The sequence below is a fragment of the Parasteatoda tepidariorum genome, chromosome X1 (genome assembly GCF_043381705.1).
Source record: "Parasteatoda tepidariorum isolate YZ-2023 chromosome X1, CAS_Ptep_4.0, whole genome shotgun sequence".
Lineage (NCBI taxonomy): Eukaryota > Metazoa > Arthropoda > Arachnida > Araneae > Theridiidae > Parasteatoda > Parasteatoda tepidariorum.
The window spans coordinates 21267119-21291431 of record NC_092214.1 but is presented as its reverse complement, the minus strand read 5'-3'; the positions used below and the strand labels follow the sequence as shown (position 1 = coordinate 21291431).

At 27.9% G+C, this 24313-nt stretch overlaps 1 protein-coding gene across 3 annotated transcripts in view; it reads right to left on the bottom strand.

Annotated features, from left to right (window-relative positions):
• The window catches only part of LOC107436447 (sex comb on midleg-like protein 4), a 250459-nt gene that overhangs the window by 37031 nt on the left and 189115 nt on the right, over window positions 1-24313 (bottom strand). For 2 of the 3 annotated variants that reach the window (XM_021145057.3, XM_043040071.2), the window contains exon 5: window positions 9453-10215. In XM_021145057.3, the coding sequence (XP_021000716.1) occupies window positions 9453-10215 (763 nt within the window). Of the gene's footprint in view, window positions 1-622; window positions 1560-9452; window positions 10216-24313 lie in introns of those variants that run through there. The other variant, XM_071187316.1, reaches the window with a different exon arrangement.

The window sequence follows — 24313 nt, the reverse complement described above, 5'->3', positions numbered from 1 at the left end:
TCAATTCTGATAAGAAAATGAAGTAAAATGGAATTGCTTTAGTCTTTAATTGTTCTATAAATTATGTAGTTTATTAAAAGATATTTAATAGCAAAAATAGCAAAACATAATTTTTAAGAAGATTAAAAATATTACTGACCTCTTATAATAAGATTTGTTTAAAGATATAATCAGGAAAATATGCTAAACTCTATACTTCACCTTTCTACAAGAGTAAGCAGCCGGTTAGTGGTTTTAGACTTTGATTAAGGAGAAATTTATATTTTTAAAGAAAAGGAATTGAATAGTTAAGTGCACTTTTTCACGATTACCAAACAATCCTAAGCGTTTATGGACAAATATAAATTTTTTTTGTTAACATAATTTTTGTTCAGAATGATAGCTCTCGCCAAACAAGAAAATGAATTAAAAATGTTTTAATAACAGTATCAATGTGATTATTTTACTAACTTTCAACAAATAGGGAGATAAAATCTATCTTAGTAACTTCCGATATGTTTATTCTTTAAGTTTCTGTAGAGTTTAGATCCTCATTTAAATAATAATAAATCATTTATGAGAAAATATATATTGTATCGTGTGAAATGTGTAGAGGTTGATAAATAAAAACAGAATGATCAAATAGTGCAATGAAAAAAATTTAATTTCAATACAAAATACAAATAATGAGCTTTGAAAAAAACACAAACACATTTGAATTTAATAAATTTTAAACTCAGTGCACTTATCCAGAACAACAAAAAAAAATTATTTAGTGTTGATTCTTTTTTACTTTATTACTAACAAATTTTGTCTTACCTTTTCGGTTTTATAGGGATTTCAAAAATGGCTGATATTTATAAAGAAATTATATATTGACTTACCTCTTAACCTGATTTACGTGTTCATCGACTTATATACACATATATATATTTATAAGGTGTGGCAGTTAATTTTTCAAGCTGATCTAATAACTCCTGAAAATATTATTTTAATTACATCCTTGTTCAACGTTTCCAAGTAATCATCACCTACCTCAATACCCTTTTGTTCTGCTGTAAAAGGTTCTAAAACACCTTTTAAAGTCTGCTTTTTGACTTTAATATCGTGGGTTTTCTTAATGTGTTAGAGATCTTTAAAATTTTTTTCTATAACAAATTTTTTAGCTTCAAAAACAAGAAAAGTTCATCAAAAGATTTGTCGTCAGATTATGGCGAATGATTCATCTCCTGAAGGAATAATGTTTGTCGAAAACATTGAGTAACATCAGAATTGAAAAGTATTTCAAAAGAATACTGTTACTTGAAAAATTATTTCAGAAACTTATACAACTGAGGCAGATTTCTTGCTGACTTTTCTGTGGATTAATCTCTTGATGATTTTTCTTGTTTTCGTAACTTAAGAATTTGGTTGTCTCAAAAACGTTTCAAGTGCATTGAAGCAGGTAGAGGTTATTTAGACATACAATAAATGGGCATGCAATTCAAATAACATTTTTATGAGTTATTAGATCATTCCTGCAAATTAATAGCAGCACCTTGTCTCAAAATTTCAGGAATTGGATTTGAGCATAGTAAGTCCTGAAAATAATTCGTTTCATTAATATTTAATTATTTTTAAAATTATCTATTTTCTGTTTTCATTAATTTAATTTTTTTTTAAGTAAATTTAATTATTATTAAATTAATTGAAATAGGAAAAGTTAAAAGAATTTCGTTTAATTTTTTGTTAGTGATATAAGTTTACAAAGCAAAAATAAATTTTGTTTCTCTATAAGTCATTAATGGGTTATGTACCAAATTGGCAATGAAAAAAAAATAGAATAAAGTTTTTCTGCCCTCAAACTAATGAGCACCAATGCAATTTAAAAATGCTTAATTAGTTATAGCTTCGTACTTTAAATGCAACAATGACCTGAATAGTCAAAACCAATAACAGTTTTAAATAATCCTTCAAACAAGAAAAATTGATAAATGAGCAAGGCTATATTAAAAAAAAAATATTGTAGAAATCAACAATTGAAACAACTGTTGATTTCAATTCTCAACAATTGAATTGTCGAGAAAAATATGCTGGAGAAGAAAAATATATAAATTTTTTTTTCTAATTCGTGTTATTTTAATTTACGAAACAATATAGGAGTGGTTTGAATGCATGAACTGTTAATTTGTTTTTCAAAAACGTGAAAAAAACAAAACAAATTAAAAAAGAACAAATATGGGTTAGATTGAAGCTTTAAAGGGTAAATGACTATTTTTTCCAATTTTAATAATTGCATGTACGTGAGCTCTAAATTAAAATTTTTTGTGTCGACTTTATAATTTAACTTCTTATAGTGCTACATAATTTGCAACAACATCAGTAATAATAGTAACGCAGAAATTCCTTCTAATAACTTGGACGACAGTAGTGAGCATAAGTCACTGAATTTTAATTTACCTTCCCACACACTTGACATTTATATAAAATAAAAGTTAAGTATGAGAAGAAATGTTTTGAACTTGAGTCGTCAATTTTGAAACTCTACGTCATTTAAAGAGCGATTTAACTAAGCTCAGTCAAAATTGTAAGCATGGTGTTTAAATTTAACAAAGCCTCAGACATTTTCTTTTAACATATTCGAATAATCGCAAGAAAAGAATTTTCCAGGTATATAAAATAAATGCTTACTTTATATCAATATAAAATATTAAAATTTATTATAGGTTTACTCTTATTGAATAATGTTAATATTTAATATTAAAGTTAATACGTAGGGAACCGATTATCCGGAATGATCGGGACCATCGCTATTCCGGATAACTGATTTTTCCGGTTTTCTGAATTGCTACAAAAAGCCGTTTTTTCTACTGTTAAACCCAACTAAAAAAAAAAAAAATTTGAAAATAATCTTAAAAAGTAGAAAAAACGATGAAGTAAATACACTAATGATTATTTCCAAAATGATGGTAAGGTAAGCATCTTTCAAAATAGAAAGAAAAATCCTAAAATCCTAAGAGGAAAAAAAATTTTTTGTACGAAAATGGCAGGAAAATTTATCGAATTTCGTTCCGGTTTTTTGGTTTTCCGGTCTTTTGATTTCCGGATAACGGGTTCTGTACAGTATTAATGTTAATATTAAAATTTATTATAGGTTTACTCTTATTGAATAATATTAATATTTAATAAGAATACTGTTCGAACAATAATTATAAGAAAATCTATATAAAGAATGCTTGATTAATTAGGATACATTTCATTTTTATGCAAGACATGTTCGTAACGACGATACATAAAGCGTTTGTTCATTGGTAAAATGTCTAGATTAAAAAGAAAAATTTTATAAGTTTTATAATTTTTTTTTAATATACATTCTATGGAATATAAAATATTATTCAAATAATAACATTAGTTCCAGATGGTAGGCAATATCGTGTCAAATTTCAAAACTTCCTCCTTTTAAGTTATATGTCGCTTTAAGCAAAAAAATATCCTGTTTACAAGCAGATATTTTCCGCATGAAGAAATATTTGACGATCTTTATTTTCCATCCCTTTTTTATGTACTCAATTGTTTGATTTAATAAAGTGGCTCGAACAATGGCGATCTTCTCATTACCAGTATATACGATAGATTATTAAATCGGATAAAAAATAAAGCAAAACAACACACGAGAAAATAAGATTTGTTCTTCTTTCATTGTGGACAATAAGCAAATGAGTATTTTTACAAGCAAAACGTGAGCTTATTAACAGAGCGAAATCCACATAATACATACTGAAATTCTAATTTATAACATCTATGTTAAGAATATATTGAATAAAATCATTAACCACAAATTAAAATTACGTGTAAATTACTCGGAAGCTTAAATTCTTAATAATGATCTTCGTGCGTATGAACTCTTTGATTATTTCGCGAGAATCTAGTCAATTTCGTTTTTTCCGTTCGTTTTTTTTATAATTTATGAACAAAAAAAAGGTATAATTTAAAGCCAGGAAATGTGATATACGTGATCAAAGTTGGAGAGATAATTAATTTGCCTTTCGATTATTGGGTGCAAATACTGTTCACCAATTTTCTTTTTTTGGAGCAGACATTTAATAAAAACACGAAAAATACAAATAGGCTTCTTTTGCATGGAATAAAATAATACGATCGTAATGTCAAATGATTCGGGTTTCTTTCCCAGAGGCAAGCACGAAGAACGAATAAAAATCAGTTTATTTTTATTCCATGCCTTCCGTAATAATTATAATTATAGACTTCCAATGGTAATCTGAACTTTTCTAATTCATCTCAACTTTGAAAGTATTATTCATGACAATAGTTTAGTAGACGAATTATTCAATAAATAATGAATAAACATTTTAGAGGGAGAAATAAGGGTGAACAGGTAGTTATTCTGCTTCATAAGAAGGATCGAAAAAGTACTTCCAGTTAAGTTGTGGTCATTTTTTATCGATTCCATTATTCCTTTTTGAAAAGAGATACAATATATAAAGGATATGCAATAAGTTCTCATATAATTTCAAACAAAAAATTTCGAGGCGTGGTTAAAAGTATTTTGTTTCAATTTCTGTAAAAGAAACAGCGTTATTCAATAGATTATGATCCAGAGAGCATAAGGTTATTCACCGTTTGACAGAAAATTAATCAAATTATCTCTACACTAGTGTTAGATAATGTTTGCAGTAAGTAAATGAGCACAATCTTGCTGTTTTTCTTCGACGTACCTAAGCTGAGTTTTCCAAAATTCAACCGAATGAAAGTGTTCCTACTTTGAAAAAGTTCTCCAAACCATTAATGATGATACGTTTTGAAATCTAGGCACTATTTTTTTTAAATTTTATATTATTGTTTGGTGTAGCGAATCGCAAAGGAGCACATTCGGTAATTTCGAGGATTATGAAATTGCCACCGAACCAAATGTTTATCCTCCAAGAAAAAATTAACTCACTTCCATCATGCCGTAAGAAAATAAAGTAACGCGCATTAAGATACAGATTCGGATATTTTAAAGTCTCGAGACAAGAGATTGTTTTATGTGTACTTAGCGATGCAAATATTCCAGTAAAACTTAATGGACACCCTGAAATATATCGTATACAAAATCAGGAATTCAAAGTACTCACCCAAAAACAGATTTAAAAAGTTTTCAATGTCCTTGTAATTAAATTTTTTATAGAATTATTGGAGTAAAAGAAAATTTTAGGTTTAAAAAATGGAATTTATCGGTTTATTAAGTTTTTTTTTTCTTCACAAAAATAAGGATTCTCTTAATTAAAACAAATAATGGCACTTATCGTTATAGATTATGTATCGTAATTGTAATTGAATTATTAATAATGAAGAAATATAAGCAAAAGTTTTAAGGCATTTAATTTAAAGTAACAACATTATAAAGCAGTCGTGCAGTTGATCAGAAGTAACGCTTGATATACATCGATAATAGTTTTTTTAAATAATCATTTATCGATAGTTATGATTTAAATAATCATTTTGAGACGAAAATGCGAGGATGGGAAAGAATGCTGTGTGTATGTTTGATTAGTAAATTAATTTTATTTCAAGAAATATTATACATATGCATCGTAAATTTATGATCCTTGTTTTATATTTATCGTAAAAGTAACTTTACTGATTCATATGTGTATTATATATAACTGGTAGTATTATAAATTTAAGAGTTATTGAATAACAAACCTGGTGACGGTTACATTGCACCAAGTAGAGTAAACGAGCATTCTAGGGTTTCGTTACACCAGCAACAAAATCCTAGGTTTCGGTGTAGTGGAACACTTAGTGAAACACCAGTTAGGTAATTGCCAGCAAAGTAATTGTCCCCATTTTTAGCTTTCAGATACACGAAAATTATTTACAGTGTAGATTCACCAGGATAATTAAATATTGAATTTATTAGTAAATAATCAGTTATATTTACATTTTTAAATAATTACTTGCCTTCACAAAAATTACAATTATCTCAAAATTGATACTTTGCTTTTCTTGAAGCAAATAAATTCATAAAAAAATAATTGAATAAACGGATATTAAAATAGATAGCATTCATATATTTAAAAAGGACATCAGAGACATTATATAAATATCCTATTTATTTATTTTTGTGATCGTTAGTTTTTTCTCTTAATAGCAAAATGAACAAAATGAAAATTTTCGTATAACAAAATAAGAATTTTATTAATAATTTATAAGAATATTCAGAGTTTATTAAGAAGTGAATAGTAGAGCTAGGCTATGTATCATTAAGTATCAACATTTTTTAATCATTTCGATAACAATATTAAAAAGTATTATAACTATAGCATGAATCTAGAAAAATGTATTTCAAACAACAATAATCGACAACAATAATATCTTGATTATTATTGATAATGATGAATATCAATTTCGATAATTCCCCGAGTGTCATCGATGACATAACTATCAGATATAATGATATCATTATCCTTATAGACTATGATTGAAACCACAAGTACTATTTAAAACGATAAAAATCGAATACGAAAATTTCGTGAAAGTTGATAAATTTCATTTGGATAAAGAAAGTATTGACGAATAAAAATTTAAGGTAAATTAGTGAAATTGCAAAATATTGCAATACATTGGAAAATATCAATATTTCCTAAATAAATCTCGATTCTAATAACTACAACCACTTGTGCATGGAATGAATTATAAGAGAATATCATAGTTTTCGATTGTCTTCAGAAATATCTAAAGCTAAAATTTAACATTTTGCTGAAGTTAAAATGTAGTTTGCAATGTTTATTATTATAAATGTATTTTGGTTAAATTAATTTAAGACAATGTGTATACGTTTCTATATTTATTGATACTCAAAGATACAAAAAAAAAGGGAAAAAAGAAAAAAACTAAATACTGATGCTAAAAAAAAGTAAATTAAAATGAACTAAAAATCTATTTAGCGAGAAGGATTTAAAATATTAAACTTCGATGACTGAACATAAAATGTAGGATTAGAGTCGAACTCTTGTCGGTACATATTCGACATTAAATCTGAGCCTGAGAAAATATAATATATATGTCAAGTAAAGGACGAAATTCGCAATCGCTACTTGATATTTGGGGGACTAAAATCTATAACTATCCTAAAGAATAAGAGTAATCATAATAATACCCAATTTTTACATAATTAGTTTAAAAAAAAGTAATTTGAGTGCTTTTTTAAAAGACCAAGATACGAATAAATGTGATTGATTCTGTTGAACTCTCTACAGATGCACTATTGATATGTTTAGGGGAGTTTTAATATTATGCTTTAAATAATCACGTTAATAATTTCGTTCACTGACACAATGCTAATGAGTATCAATGATCCCAAAGATCTGCTATCGATATTTTATGTAACATTAGGATATCTATTATTGACCTCATTTGTTGGGGGTACGTGCCCTATTTATTGGCATTCAAGGTCATTTCAACCGGACCCAACTGCCACTCCCTTTAATTAATACTGACTCTTAAAATGTAGGGTGGATAGAGTTGACCTAGAACATCCATTGATGTTTCAGGAAAGCTTGAGGCCATAGAAGTGTGCGCCGTGAAAGAAAATGCCACTTAGATTTGTATCATGTTCTAGCTACTGCAAGAAAATTAAATAAACTTAGATAAGCCGGTCAAAAGATAGAATCAAAAATACGGATCAGCCTTGGGTCATAGTACCTCTTAGATGGAACTGGAACTGTCGTCAAAATGCAAAGCTCGAGATATGTAAACACATACCTCCAAGTAATCATTACTTTTCTTCAAGTAATTGATTCTTAAAATAACTTTTTCATGACACCTGTCTCAGTTAAAGAACATAAAACCATCACTTGAAGAATTCTTAATTTGATTTTTCGCGGGACAATACTTCATTTAATCTTTCATTCGGTTTATAGAACAGAAATATAAATGTTTCTATCATGCTATATTTATGATTAGATTTTAATTTTTTTTGTCATTTTGAATCCGCAATCAATCTGCATTCTTATTCCATGGCATTTAGGAGTTTAAAATTATAACCTTGAACTAACAGGAATAAAGGAGCATAACGTTTCACCTTTTTTTTTCTTCTTCTTCTGAATGATATGAATTTTTATTTGCGTTATGAGAAAGAGAAACCACGATAAACTCTAAAGGTTATTAAGATAATTTTTTTTTTAAAATCCAGTATACGCTTAAAAACTTAGCTTGCATTCGCAACACTATGACAGAACATAAATGCAATAATTATTGGGTGCTACAAAATTCTCAGCATTTTTTAAACTTTAAATTATGAAAACTATTTTTTTAAAATTATATACATACAATGAAAACGTTTTTTTCTAAACTTGGTAATTTTTATTTTTTCTCTATTTTTCGTTAATAAAGAATGAAATATTCGGTCTTACCCTTAATAGAATTCTACTGTATGAAAAGACTGAAAGGAATTTCTACGACTTAGAATAGTAGAAAACCTTACAATTTTAAGCTTATAAAATTGTATAGATAAAATTATATTAACAGAGTGGGTCAGTCAGTAGTTTCTTTCTAAAATGCGATAAAATAAGCACAAATTATATTAGCAACAGCAAGACTTCCAATTATTTATGAAATACTACTTTATTCAAGTGCTTGTTCTGACTAGTTCGTGCATTTCTGATGTTTCATGATTTTATTTCGCAGTCAAATCCAGTAATATAGTGCTTAGTGGACCGAATCGTTTGAAAATTGCCCACAGAAAAATTATCCCATCATAAGAAATAGTCTAATAATAATCTGGCATCATAAGAAATAGTCTAATAACGTCAAACTAGAGTTGCGTAGATGCGAAATGACATCCTCAAAAAATTCTGATCTCAGAAATACCGAATGGTCGATTGTGAGATAAAAGGTGTGACCTATCACATCGTCTGGCTGAAACTAAATATTGTGCAAGCCAATATCTTCGATTTATGGTTACAAAAAATCTTTACAATCATTCTGTAGCAATAACATTCGCGTTCACTGACACACATCAAAGGTTGTGTAAATCCTTAAATTCAATTTCTGGCCACAAAAATGATAAAATTACTCTATAGCTATAATTACTAATGAGATGCTAAATCATACTTAGTTGACTGTAACAGTGCTATGGTAAAACTATTTTCAGTTGGACACACTGAGTGTGAGTATTTCATTTTCTGCTCACTAGCACGCTTGTTTTCACGAACTTTAATTCGCGTACTGTATTTAATCTGCTTAGGTGATTAATTTAAATCGAAATTTCTTTTCAAAATTTGCATTGTTTCGGCAACACAGCACTCATTTCGCAAGTTGATAAAGTTTACAACGTTGATCAAGCTTTATTTTGAACCACGGAAATCTGATACTGTGTGCTTATAAACATTTCCAGTATTAAACAGCTGTAAAAAATTCTGATTTAAAAAGAAACTGCTAGATGGCCCACTTCTTAATCTATAGCATTAAAAATTGAAAATCAGACTCACCTCAGCATATTCACTACAGGTTTCAACTGAAGATACAAATTTTACTACATCATCTACTGTCCAATGAGAAAGATCACTAGCTTCAGACTGTGATGAACATGATTTTTCAACACAAAGTGAGACACAACGCGATCGTTGATCAGAGTTTTGAATTTTAGGTGAAGTCCTAGAAGAAGATGTAGGAGATGCATGCATACGTTTGTCTAACAAAGACATCCATGAAGGTTTTGTACCACTAGCAGGTAGTGTCCTAATACTTCCATGTCCATCATTGCCACTAGAAATTGATGTTTCTGTTTCAGAGTGAAAAAAGTCCCGACAGTTTCTTAAATCACGCACACTACCGGCTTCAAATTTTGGTCTTTTAAGAGCAGTTCCACCAACAGTTAAATCTAAAGGATCTAGTCGACTTTCACCGTCAGCACTTCTTTTTACAGCTCCTTTTAAATAGTTTTCCAATTGTGAGGCACTTTGAGCACTAGCAGTTCGAACTAGATTTAATAGTGTTTGAGAGGATGAGAAATCAGAAATACTGCCACTACTTAGCACTGGATTGCTGCTGTTGACGTTATTGTTGTTACTGTTTCTAGTCTCAGCTGGTGTTGGTGAGCTTTGATTGTCTAATTTCCTATTTAACCCTGTTGTTAAACTACTACCATTTCCATCAGAGTCCACATTTCTTACAAGAAAAGGCGATCCTGACTTATAAGAAAATGATGAGTCAAATCCCCGGACAATACCATTGCTTTGTGGTGTTGGAAAACTAGAAAGAGAAATGTACACCTATAGTTAATGCTATTATTTTTTTAAAAAAAAACACAATAAATAAAAATATTGGAAAAAAGGGTTTGGATAATGCCAACAGAAATATTAGATAGGATAATAAAAAATTTTTTTGCTCTTATTTAAATAACATAAGCAAATACATTATAAACTTCTCTCAAAAGATGCACAAGAATTAAAAATAAATACTTTTAGATGGATACTAATCATCACATTCATGTAAAATTACAGAATTTTTAACTGTGCAGTTTAGCATAAAATGTCCTTGTAAAGTGCAATAAATAGTTCTGTTAGCAGTAAAACTAAGGGTCAAACTTGTGGTGGCTAAATATACATATACGATGTAAAACAATATTATGCATGGAACAATAACACATTTTTCTGATTTCTTAAGCTTTCATTAGTTTGTTTAACTGCTTTCTGAATAATAAAGAAAAAAGCCGGTCAAAGTCAGTACTTTTTCCTGAAGTTTTAATAACACTTAAAGACTTAAAAACAAGAAAATATTAGGTGCATCCTTAATTTTACCTTAAATTCTTCTTGGAAATAATGATAAAAAAATACCTATCCAGTTCTTATATTTTTACTGCTTATTTATTATGGATTGTTTAAACATTTCATACTTCAGAAATAATGTTATTTAAGAATAATTAAAACGATAACAAGAGCTGTACGGACATATATAATTTTAACACATTATTAATAAGTCAACAGATTTTTGTTTCCTACATTAAAGATTTACTTTAAGAAGATGAAAAGATAGCGTTACTTCACGTAATCTGCAAATAATGCTAAAAAAAAAAGCATTTATATAGCATTTTAGGATTAGAAAAGAAAAGAGAAATAAAATTTTATTCTAAATAAAGGGAAAATAATTTCTCTTATTTACTCAAAGCTGTTTTTATTCACGTTATTAAGAATAAGAAAATAGAAGAGAAAAATATATCCGATGAATATGGAAAGCTATTAAATCTCAGTTGCACGGAGTAGTTAAAATAAGTACCACAAAAAAAAGAAGAAAAAATTCTCGCGATGCGAAGTAAAAATTACCCAACCCATAAAAATCAACATACATAAATATAAAGCCAAACGAAACAGAATTGGTTCGAAAATAATGAGATCATTTATGGCGAAGAATTCTTTCTTATTGAATAAGTCTAATAAGAGCGGTTTTCCAAAAAACTGTAAGATGAGAGTTTTTTCGAAACATATTGCTTCACTTTTAGGAGATCTTAATTGAAGAAAAATGTCTTTTAACCTTCGTTGCTTCATTTGAACTTAATTAGATGTACTCTTTGCTCTTGATGCAGAAAGCCTTTAGGCCAGCAATGGTTGTCGCTATTTTAGAATGCCTCACGTAGTCTTGGGAGTGGCAGATCAGGGTCGTGACTCGACCTGTAGTGACCTCGGCCCAAGCAAGAATTCAAATTTCGCCTTTAACTGCCGAAGTCTTACGCCTGACAAAGGTATCAGTGTAATTATTTTGTGGATATTACTAGGGTCTAGAGGCGGCAACACAGTGGCGATCCTTAGTGGGAGGGGCACGTTGGGGTTACACTTAAATGACAGCCTACGTACAGACAAATTATGCTCCAGGAAAAAGAGAGGTGGAGTGAATTGACTACGAAATGTAGATTCATGAACAGCTTTCCAAAGAAGGTAATGTGTCTAACAGACGATGAGAATGTTTATATGTTTGTCAGCTGTTATGAAGTGAAAAGGCGAAGACTTAACATTGAACTTTAACGAAGGTATCAAATAAAATGATTCTCCGGAAGAAAAGGCACTAGACGAGGATTGAACAGTGAAAGTTAAAACTTTACCTAAGGTAATTTAAAAGTTAACCACAATGCTAATAATCAATCTACAGTGCTTATAAATTAGTTTTGATTAAATTAAGTGTAAACTTTTATATTTTACATATTTTTTTACAATAATAATCAAAGCAATAATAAAATTCAAATATGAATAGATAATAATATATATATATATATATTTCTAAATAGTTTTGTTAAGAAATTGAAACTCCATGTCTAAACCACGAAAATATGAAAAGTTATGCTTAAGATAAACCCATTTAAAGTACTATTTAGCTTTCAGTTACTGCACTATAAATGAAATAAAGGCACATTTGCACTATTCTAGGCTACATAAGTGTGCCATTCACATCCGTGTTTTTGGCATAGTGTAGTTTACCAAGAGACGCGACTAAAACGCAAAATTACCCAATTTGCAGATTCATTGATATCGGTTTGGTGCAAGCGATGCATTTTTATGAAAATATTGGAAATACAATCATAGAAATAAAATATAAAATTATAATCAGGTATCTCTTAGATTTTTCTAATCAGAGTCAAAAATTTTGAACTGTGTTAAACCACAATATCGTTTAAACTGAATGTAACTTTAATACAGTGCCAAGTTGAACCGTCTGCTGTCACTTTTTTAAATTAATCCAACCTAAAAAGTTAAATTTGATACCTCATTAAACAAAATGTATTAAATTTTAATTACAGTGTGGTACACATATTAAGTTTTTGCCAAGTTTCTTGAGAGTGTGTCCACAAATTTTTTTAAAAAAGACACAGATTTAAAGTAAAATGCTAACGTGTTCAAAAATTATATAAAAGTTAAATAAAGTGAGGTAATATATAACATTTTATGTAGTCTTTGTCAAGTTTCTTAGTAAATATAATGGCAATTGTCTTTAGAAAAAAGTTTTTTTATTTTTTATTTCTAAGTTTGTCATATGACATTGTTTTGCCTTTGTCATAGACTATATTAGTAAATTTTTGCCATCCTTTCTTAATATTATTCTATTGATATCTTATTTTTATCCCAAATTAAAACTAAAAGTAGTATTATTTAATTATAAAGTAATCCTGACAAGTTTTGAATTGTATAGCAGAAAGTAAATGATTGTTCAAGGATAGAAAATCATGCAAATTATTTGTATTTCTGAACAAAATATATCTTACCAACGTAGTAATCTAACCGCTCATATTAATTATAAATTGAAATGTTTCGCAAAAATATTCCCTAATTAATAATAATAATAAAAAAGAAAATTCATAATGTTCGAGAAATATTTTACGAATGTTCGAAGAAGTATTTTTAGTATTAGAAGTATTTCTGAATTATATGAGTGATATTTTCCTCTCTAAAGTAATAATGGACTTTCAATTATAGTATATAAGACATTGAATATAAGTGATTAGCATTGTAATTGTGAAAAGAACAAAAAAAAAAATTTAACATTAAAAACTTGTATATTTCTTGTACTCTTTTATTGTTAATTTCGATTCATTTCCGTTTATAAATTTCGACTAAAAGTTTTCATGAAAAGAATTTTAGCCAATGAATAAAATTTTTTTTAAATTTTTTTTAAATCTCTCAGTAAAACATAAAAGCACTTAAAAAAGAAAGCATAAAAGCATAATTTGTAAAAGAAAATAGTAATTGCAGACTGAATTGAATTTCTCTCAATAATCTGATGTATCTATACAAAGAGAAGAATAAAAGATTGCAATGATTAAGTTTGTTTAGAAAAAATGCAAAAACTAACAGTCCTATGCAAATATATTTAATTATGATAGCTTTATCTAAAATAATAAATAAAGACATTTAATGAATTTATATAAGATGCTGCTTTCAAGAAATTGTGTATTAATTGTTCCACTGAAAAGAATCTAAAAAGTAGAATGCAAAAGCTTGAAAAATTAAAATTTATTTTTAGTGCAGCCCAAAACCCGACGACAATTTAAGAAACGCACGACGCCTTTCAATAAAATAAATATACTGGCATAATAAATACGACTTAATGAAAAAAACTTGTTTATTTCTATTTCTTTCAGTCATAAACTTGATTATTTTCAGTTTATAAATTCTGACTTAAAGTTGTAACATGTCACGGAAAGAAATTAAATCACAAAATTAACATTTTCCACCCTTTAAGGTAAATCATTAAATGCAAAAACAAAATTTCTTTCAATGCACAATCATACTTTATGTTACCTTCGATAAAAAAAATCTAAGCAAGTTTTAAGACTAAATAATACATTTTATGGTTTTAATGAGCTAAATAATTTGCAGGTTATGCTTTGGAATTAGAAAAAAAACACGTAACATCTTAATGATAAAACATTTTTTTCGCAAATCCAGTTTGTCCATACAAATTCGCATAAAATGGAAGAAAAGTTAATACTTTTATGATTATTCTACAAAAAAATCAATGAACGGGTTTATAAAGCCTTTTCAGACCATTTAAAAAGTACCTTTTTTCAGAACTTATTTACGACTTTTAGCTTTAGCATGTTTAAAGAGCTATTAAATCGCATTTATTACAACAGCATTCATGTATCCAATAGCCTTAATAATACAGTTTTGTTAAGACTCGTTCAAACAATGAGAGATAATTGCTGTAACCTATGTGATCCCGATTCGTTGCAATTGAATCACAAACGAAATTCACTGAACGGTATTGACTGTTGTTGGCAAACATTGAATAGAATGTAGAAAACTTTTTGAAAATGTTTCAGTTCATTTTGAGTTTGACCCGTGCTTTTAACAGTAATGATATGAAATGTTGACACAAGGCGAGGCTATCATTCGCACTTACAATTAGATCAGACTTTATCAAAAGGAAAATAGTTCTATCCTGTTTACTTTTTGCGGAAACTCTTTTCCTACAAGACACTTTTATCATACATGAAATTTTTTTATTTGCTTGAAAACAAAGCTATCAGTGAGAAGTTTTGTTTTCAGTCTTTAATGAAGGTGAAAATGGAAATAGAACATTTTAACTTACCGTAGACGTAAAGGAAATATATTAGTTGTTTAAAATAAAGCAATAATATTAAGATCTAAAAAAAGAAAAGAAAAACTGTCTGTTATTTTTAAGATTATAGTTATAAATCGGGTCTTACAATTTTCAGTTTTTTTAAAACAAATATTTAGAGGAAAAAGAACGACATTTCTTCTGAAAATACAGTATTAAAGCTAAGAATTGAACGCGTCAGTATTGCGCAATCTGAGATTTATTTTTAGAATTCAGAGATTTATTTTTAGAAAAGACGATGGTTTCTCTTGTTGGTAAAAAGAAAGCTCTAAGCAAAAAAAAAGTTGTAATCACAATTTTTAAGTATTTCAATACGAAATTGCAGATATATTTTTAATGTTAGCTGGAAACACTATGAGGGTATCATTGGCAAAGTTAAAGAATGTATTTTTCTTTCTTTTTTTTAAAAAATAAATGACAACATAATATATCATATTTATAATTGAAATACAATACAAAAGGTTTCAACAGAGTTTATAAAATCTCATTTAATGTATTGAGACATTTAAAAAATTATGAAAGGAATATTTTAAAACTTTTTTCTCTGAAAAAGAAGTTGTTTCGACAGGTATGTATTGTGATTTTCCATTTAATTTCTTAGAATGATTTCTGAGCTGAATGAAGTTGCGAATGAATTGTTTTCTATAAAAAATAATTCAATTTCAGCATTTTAATTTATAAAATTTTTTTATACGTAGATTTAAAAACAATAGTATTCCACTGACTTCTATTGTTCGCAATTCTAAAAAGGATATTGAGAGTGGAGACATTAAGAAATAACACTAATTATAAATTGAATTGTTTTCTATAAAAAAAAAATTCAATTTCAGTATTTTAATTTATTAAAATTTTCCCATAAGTAGATTTAAAAATAATAGTATTCCACTGACTTCCATTGTTCACAATTCTAAAAAGGAAATTAATAGTGGAGACATTAAGAAATAGCACTAATTATAAATTCAATCTTTGTTTAATACTTTGAAAGCCAATCTCAACCAAATTGTTTCATTTCTACATCACTGTTTTTTATGATTAAAAAACTTAAGAATGAAATCTATACAAAAAAAAAAAAATCTTAATATAAAAATTTCTGGTGTATTGTGACCTCAGTAATAGCCGGCAGTTTCTTGCGGATGTTACAGGTCAATGTATGAACCTTAGTTCACCATCTGAAGCTTAGGATGAAGGGTGGGGCACTTATCTTTCATTCCCCACCCATGGAAGATAATATAAAGACTTATAGATTTAGAGAATGAATATAGCTTTTTCATATGACTATTAAAGTGCGGTGAAAAACCCTGTGATTTTCTTTTACCGATAGATAAATTGCCCTTTTATCATTTAGGGACTTGTCACTTGGATTGAATCACCGAGAATGAACGTTATCACACTTTTCAACAAGAATGGAAAGGTTTTTATAATACATTTTATATTTCATTTAGCTCTTGAAAGGGGTTAAAAGAAGCTTAACACTAGGTTATAGATTAAATCATTTTCCTCCAAAGTCACTATTTTGGAAAAGAAATAATTTGTTTTTACACATTTTTTTTTATATGTTTGAGTCTTTATGAAAATTATAGTAAAACCTAAAACTACATATAGAATGGTAATCCCGCTTATTTAAAATAAACATAATACAATAAAAATTGATATATATCTTTACGAAAATATCTTTCTGAAAATTATAGTAAAACCCAAAACTACATATAGAATGGTAACCCCGCTTATTTAAAATAAACATAATACTATGAAACGCGATATATATCTTTACGAAAATATCTTTATGGAAATTATAGTAAAACCCAAAACTATATATAGAATGGTAACCCCGCTTATTTAAAATAAACATAATACTATAAAAAGCGATATATATCTTTACGAAAATATCTTTACGAAAATTATAGTAAAATCCAGAACTACATGTAGAATGGTAACCCCGCTTATTTAAAATAAACATAATACTATAAAAAGCGAGTATCAATAGTCAGTATGTAAATTCAACATTACTACCGTTAAGATATTACTATAAATACTAGTAGGTAAAACTGCATATGAAATGTAAATCTACGGGCAGTTAAAGAATTTTTGAAGACTGCCGGTTGTACAGTAACTGCCGGTTGTACAGTAACTTCAGTTTTTTTTTAAAATTAAAAATTTTGATGTGATGTTTTAACAGAGTCGATAAAGAAACTTTATGAAGCTAGCAGAATAAAATTATTATAACGTGAATATATTTTGTTTTTGTTTAAGTAAATGAAACGGTCTCACCAAGCGGGATTTTCATGAATTACGTAATTAAAATACACCTTTTCCTTAATGAACTGTTTTGAGAAAACTTTTAATATATTTCAATGAAAACTAGTTCAGCAGTAATTAAGTAATTCAAAGTTAGTTATTAAATTAATTTCTCAACAATAGTTTAAAAATTAAAGAAAGGTATTTTTAAAAAATCTGTTAAGAAAACTTTTAATATCTTTCAATGAAATTCGATTAAAAATTCGAAATTTTTGTTTTAATTGGTCGATGTAATTTTAAAACAAAATCTAGGACTGAATAAAGAAGACTTTTAATATCCTTGTAAGTAACTGAATTTAGAAGTAGTTAAAAAAATAAATTGATATCAATTGAAAAAAGGGAATTTGCATTGAGAGGAATTCTATTAGTTGTAATTTGAAAAAAGGTAACTAGCAGTTTAAAACTTTGCATTAAAACTGTTTAATTTGTATTTCAAAAACAAATTAAATAAACCTATCTGAAAAGATATAGTTTTAAATCCGCAAATTTTAGTTTTAATTACATTTTAACGATTTAAATAATCACAGTTAAATTTAATAAGTTTAATATTCAATGTAGACTTCCATAATGAATAATTTTTTGTAGAGAGAAAATGACCTATTTTTTTTCTTCAGTTATCTAAAGTTGAAAGTGTAAATATAGCACGCAAAAAATAATATAGTACACTGCATTTAAATGTAATACGTACTAATTTATACATTTCAGCTTATTATGATGATTTTTTCCTTTTATGGATAGCGAAGTGCCTCATAGCTCAAGGATATGAGGCTAAATAATGTTTTATTTATCCATTTTTTTATCGTAACAACTCTGCAACTAAGGTTGGGCGAAAAACAAAAGAAAATTACTTATCAGGTGGGAAGATGTTAATATAGGAAAGGTCAGAACTCAAAGATGATCCTCTAATTACGAGTTACATTAATTTTTTTTCTCTCTGTTGTTAACACGCTTTTATTATATTTGTTATGTGTCTTATAACAAAAGGTTCACGAAGGCTTTAATAACATTAATTTGCATTTTATGCATACCGTATAAAGGTTTTAAAAAAGGTAACATTACTTAATGAAGGTAGCATCAAAACAAGAATTTTAAAAAATTTGAAAAGAAAAGTGAATTTTGGCTTTTCAGTTTAATAGGTAACAACAATACTTCGCAAAATTTTTAGAAAATAGTTATATCGTTGCTATAGAAATACGTATTTTATGAAATTGGCTAAAGTAAGTTCTGGCATTTAGTTTATTTAATTACATCGCTATTTTAAAGAACAATGAGGAATGAAGTTGTAGTATATCTTATTAAACTATTAAAACATTTTTTTAAAAAAAGTAAATAACTTCTTTTAAGTAATGTTTAGGAATATTAGTTTTGATGAAGTGTTTAGTAGGAAGAATAACCAAATCACAATATCGAATAAAAACAAAAGTTTATTAGGGATTAAAACTGAAAAATAACATTCTAGCTTATTCTATTATCAAAACAAGAACAAAATTTTTGATATTTATAACGCAATATTAATTTAAGAAAGCTTTTGTATTAATAATTGAATGCTATCATCAGTTTTTACCGTCATTAATTATTAAATGCTATTTTTTTTTGCTTCAAAGACGTTCTGTAAATCGAATATTTTCCTTTAATCGAAAAACTACATTATTTAAACTCTTAAAAAAGGTTTTAAAATAATTTAGCAACATTGAAAATTTTCACAGATTTTTACATACTAAACTAAAACTGACAAAAAAATGCGGGATATGGTTTTAATGATAATTTTTTTCTTATTTTTATAAATCAAAATGCTACCATACTTTTTTTTGAAATGCTCAGAGTAAATTAAAGAAAGAACAAATGCATTGTTATGAAGAAATGCTAATGAACAGTTAACAAATCCTTGTACTAAGAATGGAATTTCATTTTAAACGAGTTGCAAGATAAATTTAAAAATGGCGCTTTTTAATTTCTACAAGTTAAAAATTTTAAATTCGTAGAATATAAGTTAGTATAGTTAAATTTGAATCAAAGTTTTGCAATGAAAAAAAAAAGAAAAGAAAACAATTAGTGAAAATCAAATTTTTGCTGGGAAAGATAAAATCAAAGTAACAAAAATATTACAATGAATAACATTATATATATTTTTCTTAAAGCAGAAGCATCTTAAATATTCTAGTTTTATGCATTACTTTTTTAATTACTTAATCAAACCTATAAGACTGTAAGTAAAAATTAAAAAAAAGAATACAAAACTGCTTCCGATGAACTTAAAGTCCTCACATTAGCCACCTACCGAGTTCAAATGCCGTTTCCAGTTCTACTTAAGGAATTTTTCGACAAAAAAATACTTTTTATTTCATCGCAATCTCCTCTTTAAATTCAACGTTTTTACTATTTGTATTTTTTTTCTTATCCCTTTGCTAAGTAAGCACTTATGTTTAAGCTCCTGATGTCATTTTACTATAAAGCTTATTCCTAAAGGACCCCAATTTCTTAAATACTTGAAACCAACATACATTTTTGACAATCTTAAGCCTAAAAATACTTGGTCGAAATAATAGGTTATTTTCTGTGACCTTTATTCTTTCTTTTGGCCAAAGGTCATAAGTTACAAATAGTCAACATAAAGCCAACATTCTTTCTAGAACAATACAAAGCAGATAACACCTAAAGCATTAAAAGGATTTTCTTTTAATTTAAACCTGTACCGGGGTTCGAAATTTAAGGTGCTCTGAGACTACTAAACTTTGACTCGAACCACTATAAAATAAATTATCAGTGGTTCCCTGAACCAGAAATCAATGGTTTTGGTTTTTTGATTTGTTGTTTCATGTTGTGGTTGGTGTTTTTGCCACAAAATACGATATTTTATCATAACATTAGTCACTGGTTCGTTGCGCCATTGACTAAATGTTCTTAATATTTACCTCTGCCTGTATTGTCATTAGTAACTGATGTGATACAAAGTGTATTTAGTATAAAGCAACCGTTATATTAAATATGCCTGCTTTGTACATGACCGGTCAATATATAGGTTTATGAATTTTACCCATCAACATTGAAAATGATAAAATAAAATGTACAGGGTGATCCAAAATAACCACTACATATATTTTTATAATCCTAATAAGTCAAAAAATATATGCATATAATAGGTTATTGGTATTTTTATTTGATAATTGAGATTTTCATTTGAGGAAAAAAATCGTCATTAAATTATAACGAGCTATTACTGAAGTAGGTGGGGCTGAAAACATCATAATTTGTTTTATTGCCTGAGGAAACAGAGATAATTTAAAAGACAACTCTTATAAGCATATCTAATTTTCTTTCAGCCATTGAATAGGTTTAGATATTTTTAAATGAAAACAATCATCCCATTAAAAATACTTAACCATTAGAATATAAATAAAAAGAATATCAACAATTAGATTATAAACAACAATCTAAACACATAATATGAACGTAATATAATATAGTATAAAGACATTTTTGGCCGATGTGATTTGGCGGGTGTCCAGCTAGTTCGATTTAATGGCCAAACGGTGTTGAATCTATTTTAATGCCCACTTGCATAATCTATTTCAATTTAAATAAGACCCAGGATGATATAGAATATTGCAAAAGTTTTACGCATTGTGTCCAAAGTTCAATTTCATTTTAGTCAGTCTAAATAAAATGTCTTAAAGTTTATTTAGTCTGATTAACTTAACATCCACATTTAATTACAAAATAATAGCTAGTGACATGACATTGATTCTGTGTAAAATAAAGTTAATTAGCGATAAGTAAAATAAGCGATAAGTTAAATTTAAGTAAAATCTATAGAAAATACAGCAGATCTTAATAAAAGCATATATTGTTGCAACCTATTCTGGTGTATGCATTTTTAAAAAATTCTTAACCAGGAAGTGTTTTGTTATAAACCTACTCTACAACCATCGTTTGTATTAAATTTTGTTCCAAATCGCCGAAGCTCTCGAAATAAAACTAAGCCTTTGTTTGAGCAACTGGTCAGTGATTTGAGATTATTTACTTTCAAATTTTGAGGGCCACAAAAATACTCCTTTTAAACACATTTCTTCCGTGACCAATGTTCACACATGAAATTCGTCACGTCTGTTTCCGAAAGTATGCGCCACCTGTTCTCATTTTTTTTTAACCACTGTTAAAGATATCATTTGCAAGCATAAGTTTCTAAACCGCTTTGTCACGAAGTTTTCCGAAAAGAGTAAAAATATGATAGTATTTTGTGTTGCAATGGTTTTAAACAAAGCGGTCTCTTTTTACGGTAACTTCAAGCAACCTTTGTTTTATGGTAGATTTGCAAATGCACAAAGCAAACCTAAAAATAAACAGGCTTTTTTCCAAATCAAGTTTTCAGAGTAATTTTAAAAGTAATTTACTGTCACAGAATAATTTCATAGCTGAGGTTAAAAAACACATGTATTATTTAAATGAAGTTAGTTAAAGAAAAGGTTAAAATTTGACAAAAGTTTTAATTTATGAATCTGTAAAAAAGTTGTTAACTTCAGTTGTTTTTTTTAATTTTGAATTCATTAAAAAACACTTTATATTCAACAATCGAGGTTAATAAAACTGTTTCGTCTAAATGTTTAGTGAAGAAATAGAAATACGTAATCAAATAGTAATTCACGTTATTTACAAAATCAAGTCCATAGTGTTTTTTTTAAAGAACCTCCTCATATTTTGAGAAGCGTTTTTAAGACTTTGATTGTTTTTTATTCTGTTGTGCTCACCAGAATTCATATGAAAAGGCTTACAAATGTCAATTAAGAAAAAGTTTAAAAAAAATGCTGATACTTATTTTTGATATCACTGAAATATTATGCTTTAATATTAAAATCTTTCGGATTACTGTAAACCATTAATTTTTCTGTTTAGCATCAGCATTTTTGCTATTTAAGTTAGTTAAATTTTCTTTTTTCCTTTTGTTTTTTAAAAATTATGAAGTGAAATCAAATAATGTTTTCTTTTTTGTTGGCGACAAATTTAACTTGAATGACTAGAATATAAATATATTTCACATTTCATCTTACTTCAACAAGTTATGAGGCATATCCTTTTATCATTTTAAATTTGAAAACAAAAATAACAATGAAGAAGATAGCCTTCATAGTTTCATAATCATTTTAAGTTCAATATAGCGGAAAAAAAACAAAACCAATTATTATATTTCAAAAAATTAACTATGATTAATAAATTCATTATTTTGCAATTAATGAGTTATATCAATAAAAAAGTCATGATTCTAAGCAATTTTTCTCAATGCGCTTTTGATGGAAAACCCTAGGATTCCCACTCAGCCAACAAAATGTTCTGTTATGTTACCTGGCGAAAAATCTTAGAGCTTGTAAAGTTTCATCGGAAAATGACACAAAGAAGCAATTTGATATAAGATATAAATAGTCACCTCTAGAAAAGAGAGGCTTATCACTATATAATTCCAAGCTTTTCAGTATTATTGCGCAATGCGGTTCTGCAATATGCATAGCTTTTGAATGTATTAAGCAGGTATGCATCTTTTTTCCTTATTTTTTTAAAAAATTGATTAAAAACACATATATGTTGAGTGAAACATTAAAAGTAAAATTTTGTCTGTTATTTTGTATCTATTTTGGTAAGTAGTTAATGCATTAATGTCTGAAGGTCACAAAACCAAAGCATTTTAATTTTAAATATCTACTCGAAGTATAATGATGATGCTTCCAACGACCTCTCCATCAACATTTGTAGAAGTTTGGTCGAAAGCGCGTAAACGTTACCCAGTGGCCGCTAAAGTAATTACGAAGGTATCATTAAAGACGAGGCAGTGGCAGTTTCAGTCGTTTTTCCCACTTCATCAAAGCTCGAGCTTCTTCAAGCGAGCGTGCGTGCAAGTCACTTAATGGGCACGATTTTCCACTTATGCGGCAAAACAGTGGCCTAGCTTCAACTTCTTTACCTGCCTGTCTGTTGGGCGGCTTCCTACCTTTACCAAAAGGGGAAAAATAAATTCTTCCTTCCCTCCTTCATATTCAACTCTTCATCGTCATTTGTTACTCGTTAAGTTTCTCAGCTACATCGTCAAGATAAGTGAAATTATCCGAAGTATATCGTCTGTAAGATCAGATAGTTGCATTAGACTAAACTATTTTCGGAATAATGTTTTGCAACATTAAGTGACGGGATCTTGAAAAACTAATTGGTATATCGTCACAATTGATTTACCAAATCCGGAAATAAAGCTTTATTCAATGAGGTTTTCTCTTGAGTTCTTTAACCACGGTGAAAAAATAAACGACATGGGCCTTAAACGAAATTGTGAAATACATAAAATTTTAAAATTAAGATTTCGGATGTCCCAACAAATTTTCGAATGAAACTGTACATAATTAAAAGTTCTGAAACGCTTTAGACCACAATATTGTGAAAAAAAATTAAATCATTGCCAAGCTGCACTATTATATTGTGCAAATTGCACGATATTATGGTTTGCCTGTACGGTAACATGTTTTAATTTGACTCCTTAGTAAGGTTGAAGCACGATACTACGGTTCAGCATTGATTCTAAGAGTTTAGAGGATACTGTTGGCTCTTCTTATGAAACTTGTTCGAAAACTTATGAAACTTGCTCACAAATTTATGTAAAAAATCAGTAAAAATTGTAACGGGTGACAAGGCTGTCCCGGTTTACAGGAACTATAATTCTAGTCAGCCGAATAACTCATTATCGTTTTTGACTTACTATTATGAATCCATAAAGGTTTAAAAGAGATTAAAAAATAACAAAAAGCTTTACCGCTATATTAAGTTACAAAAAAAGACAAAAAAAAAAACTGGAGAATGTTTGATGTATTTAGTATAATTTAACTGGAAATGTTTGTAATTCAAGATAGGAAGTTGGAAGAAAAAGTTTAAAAAAATTTTCATCTGAGTTACAAAAATATTACTAACTACT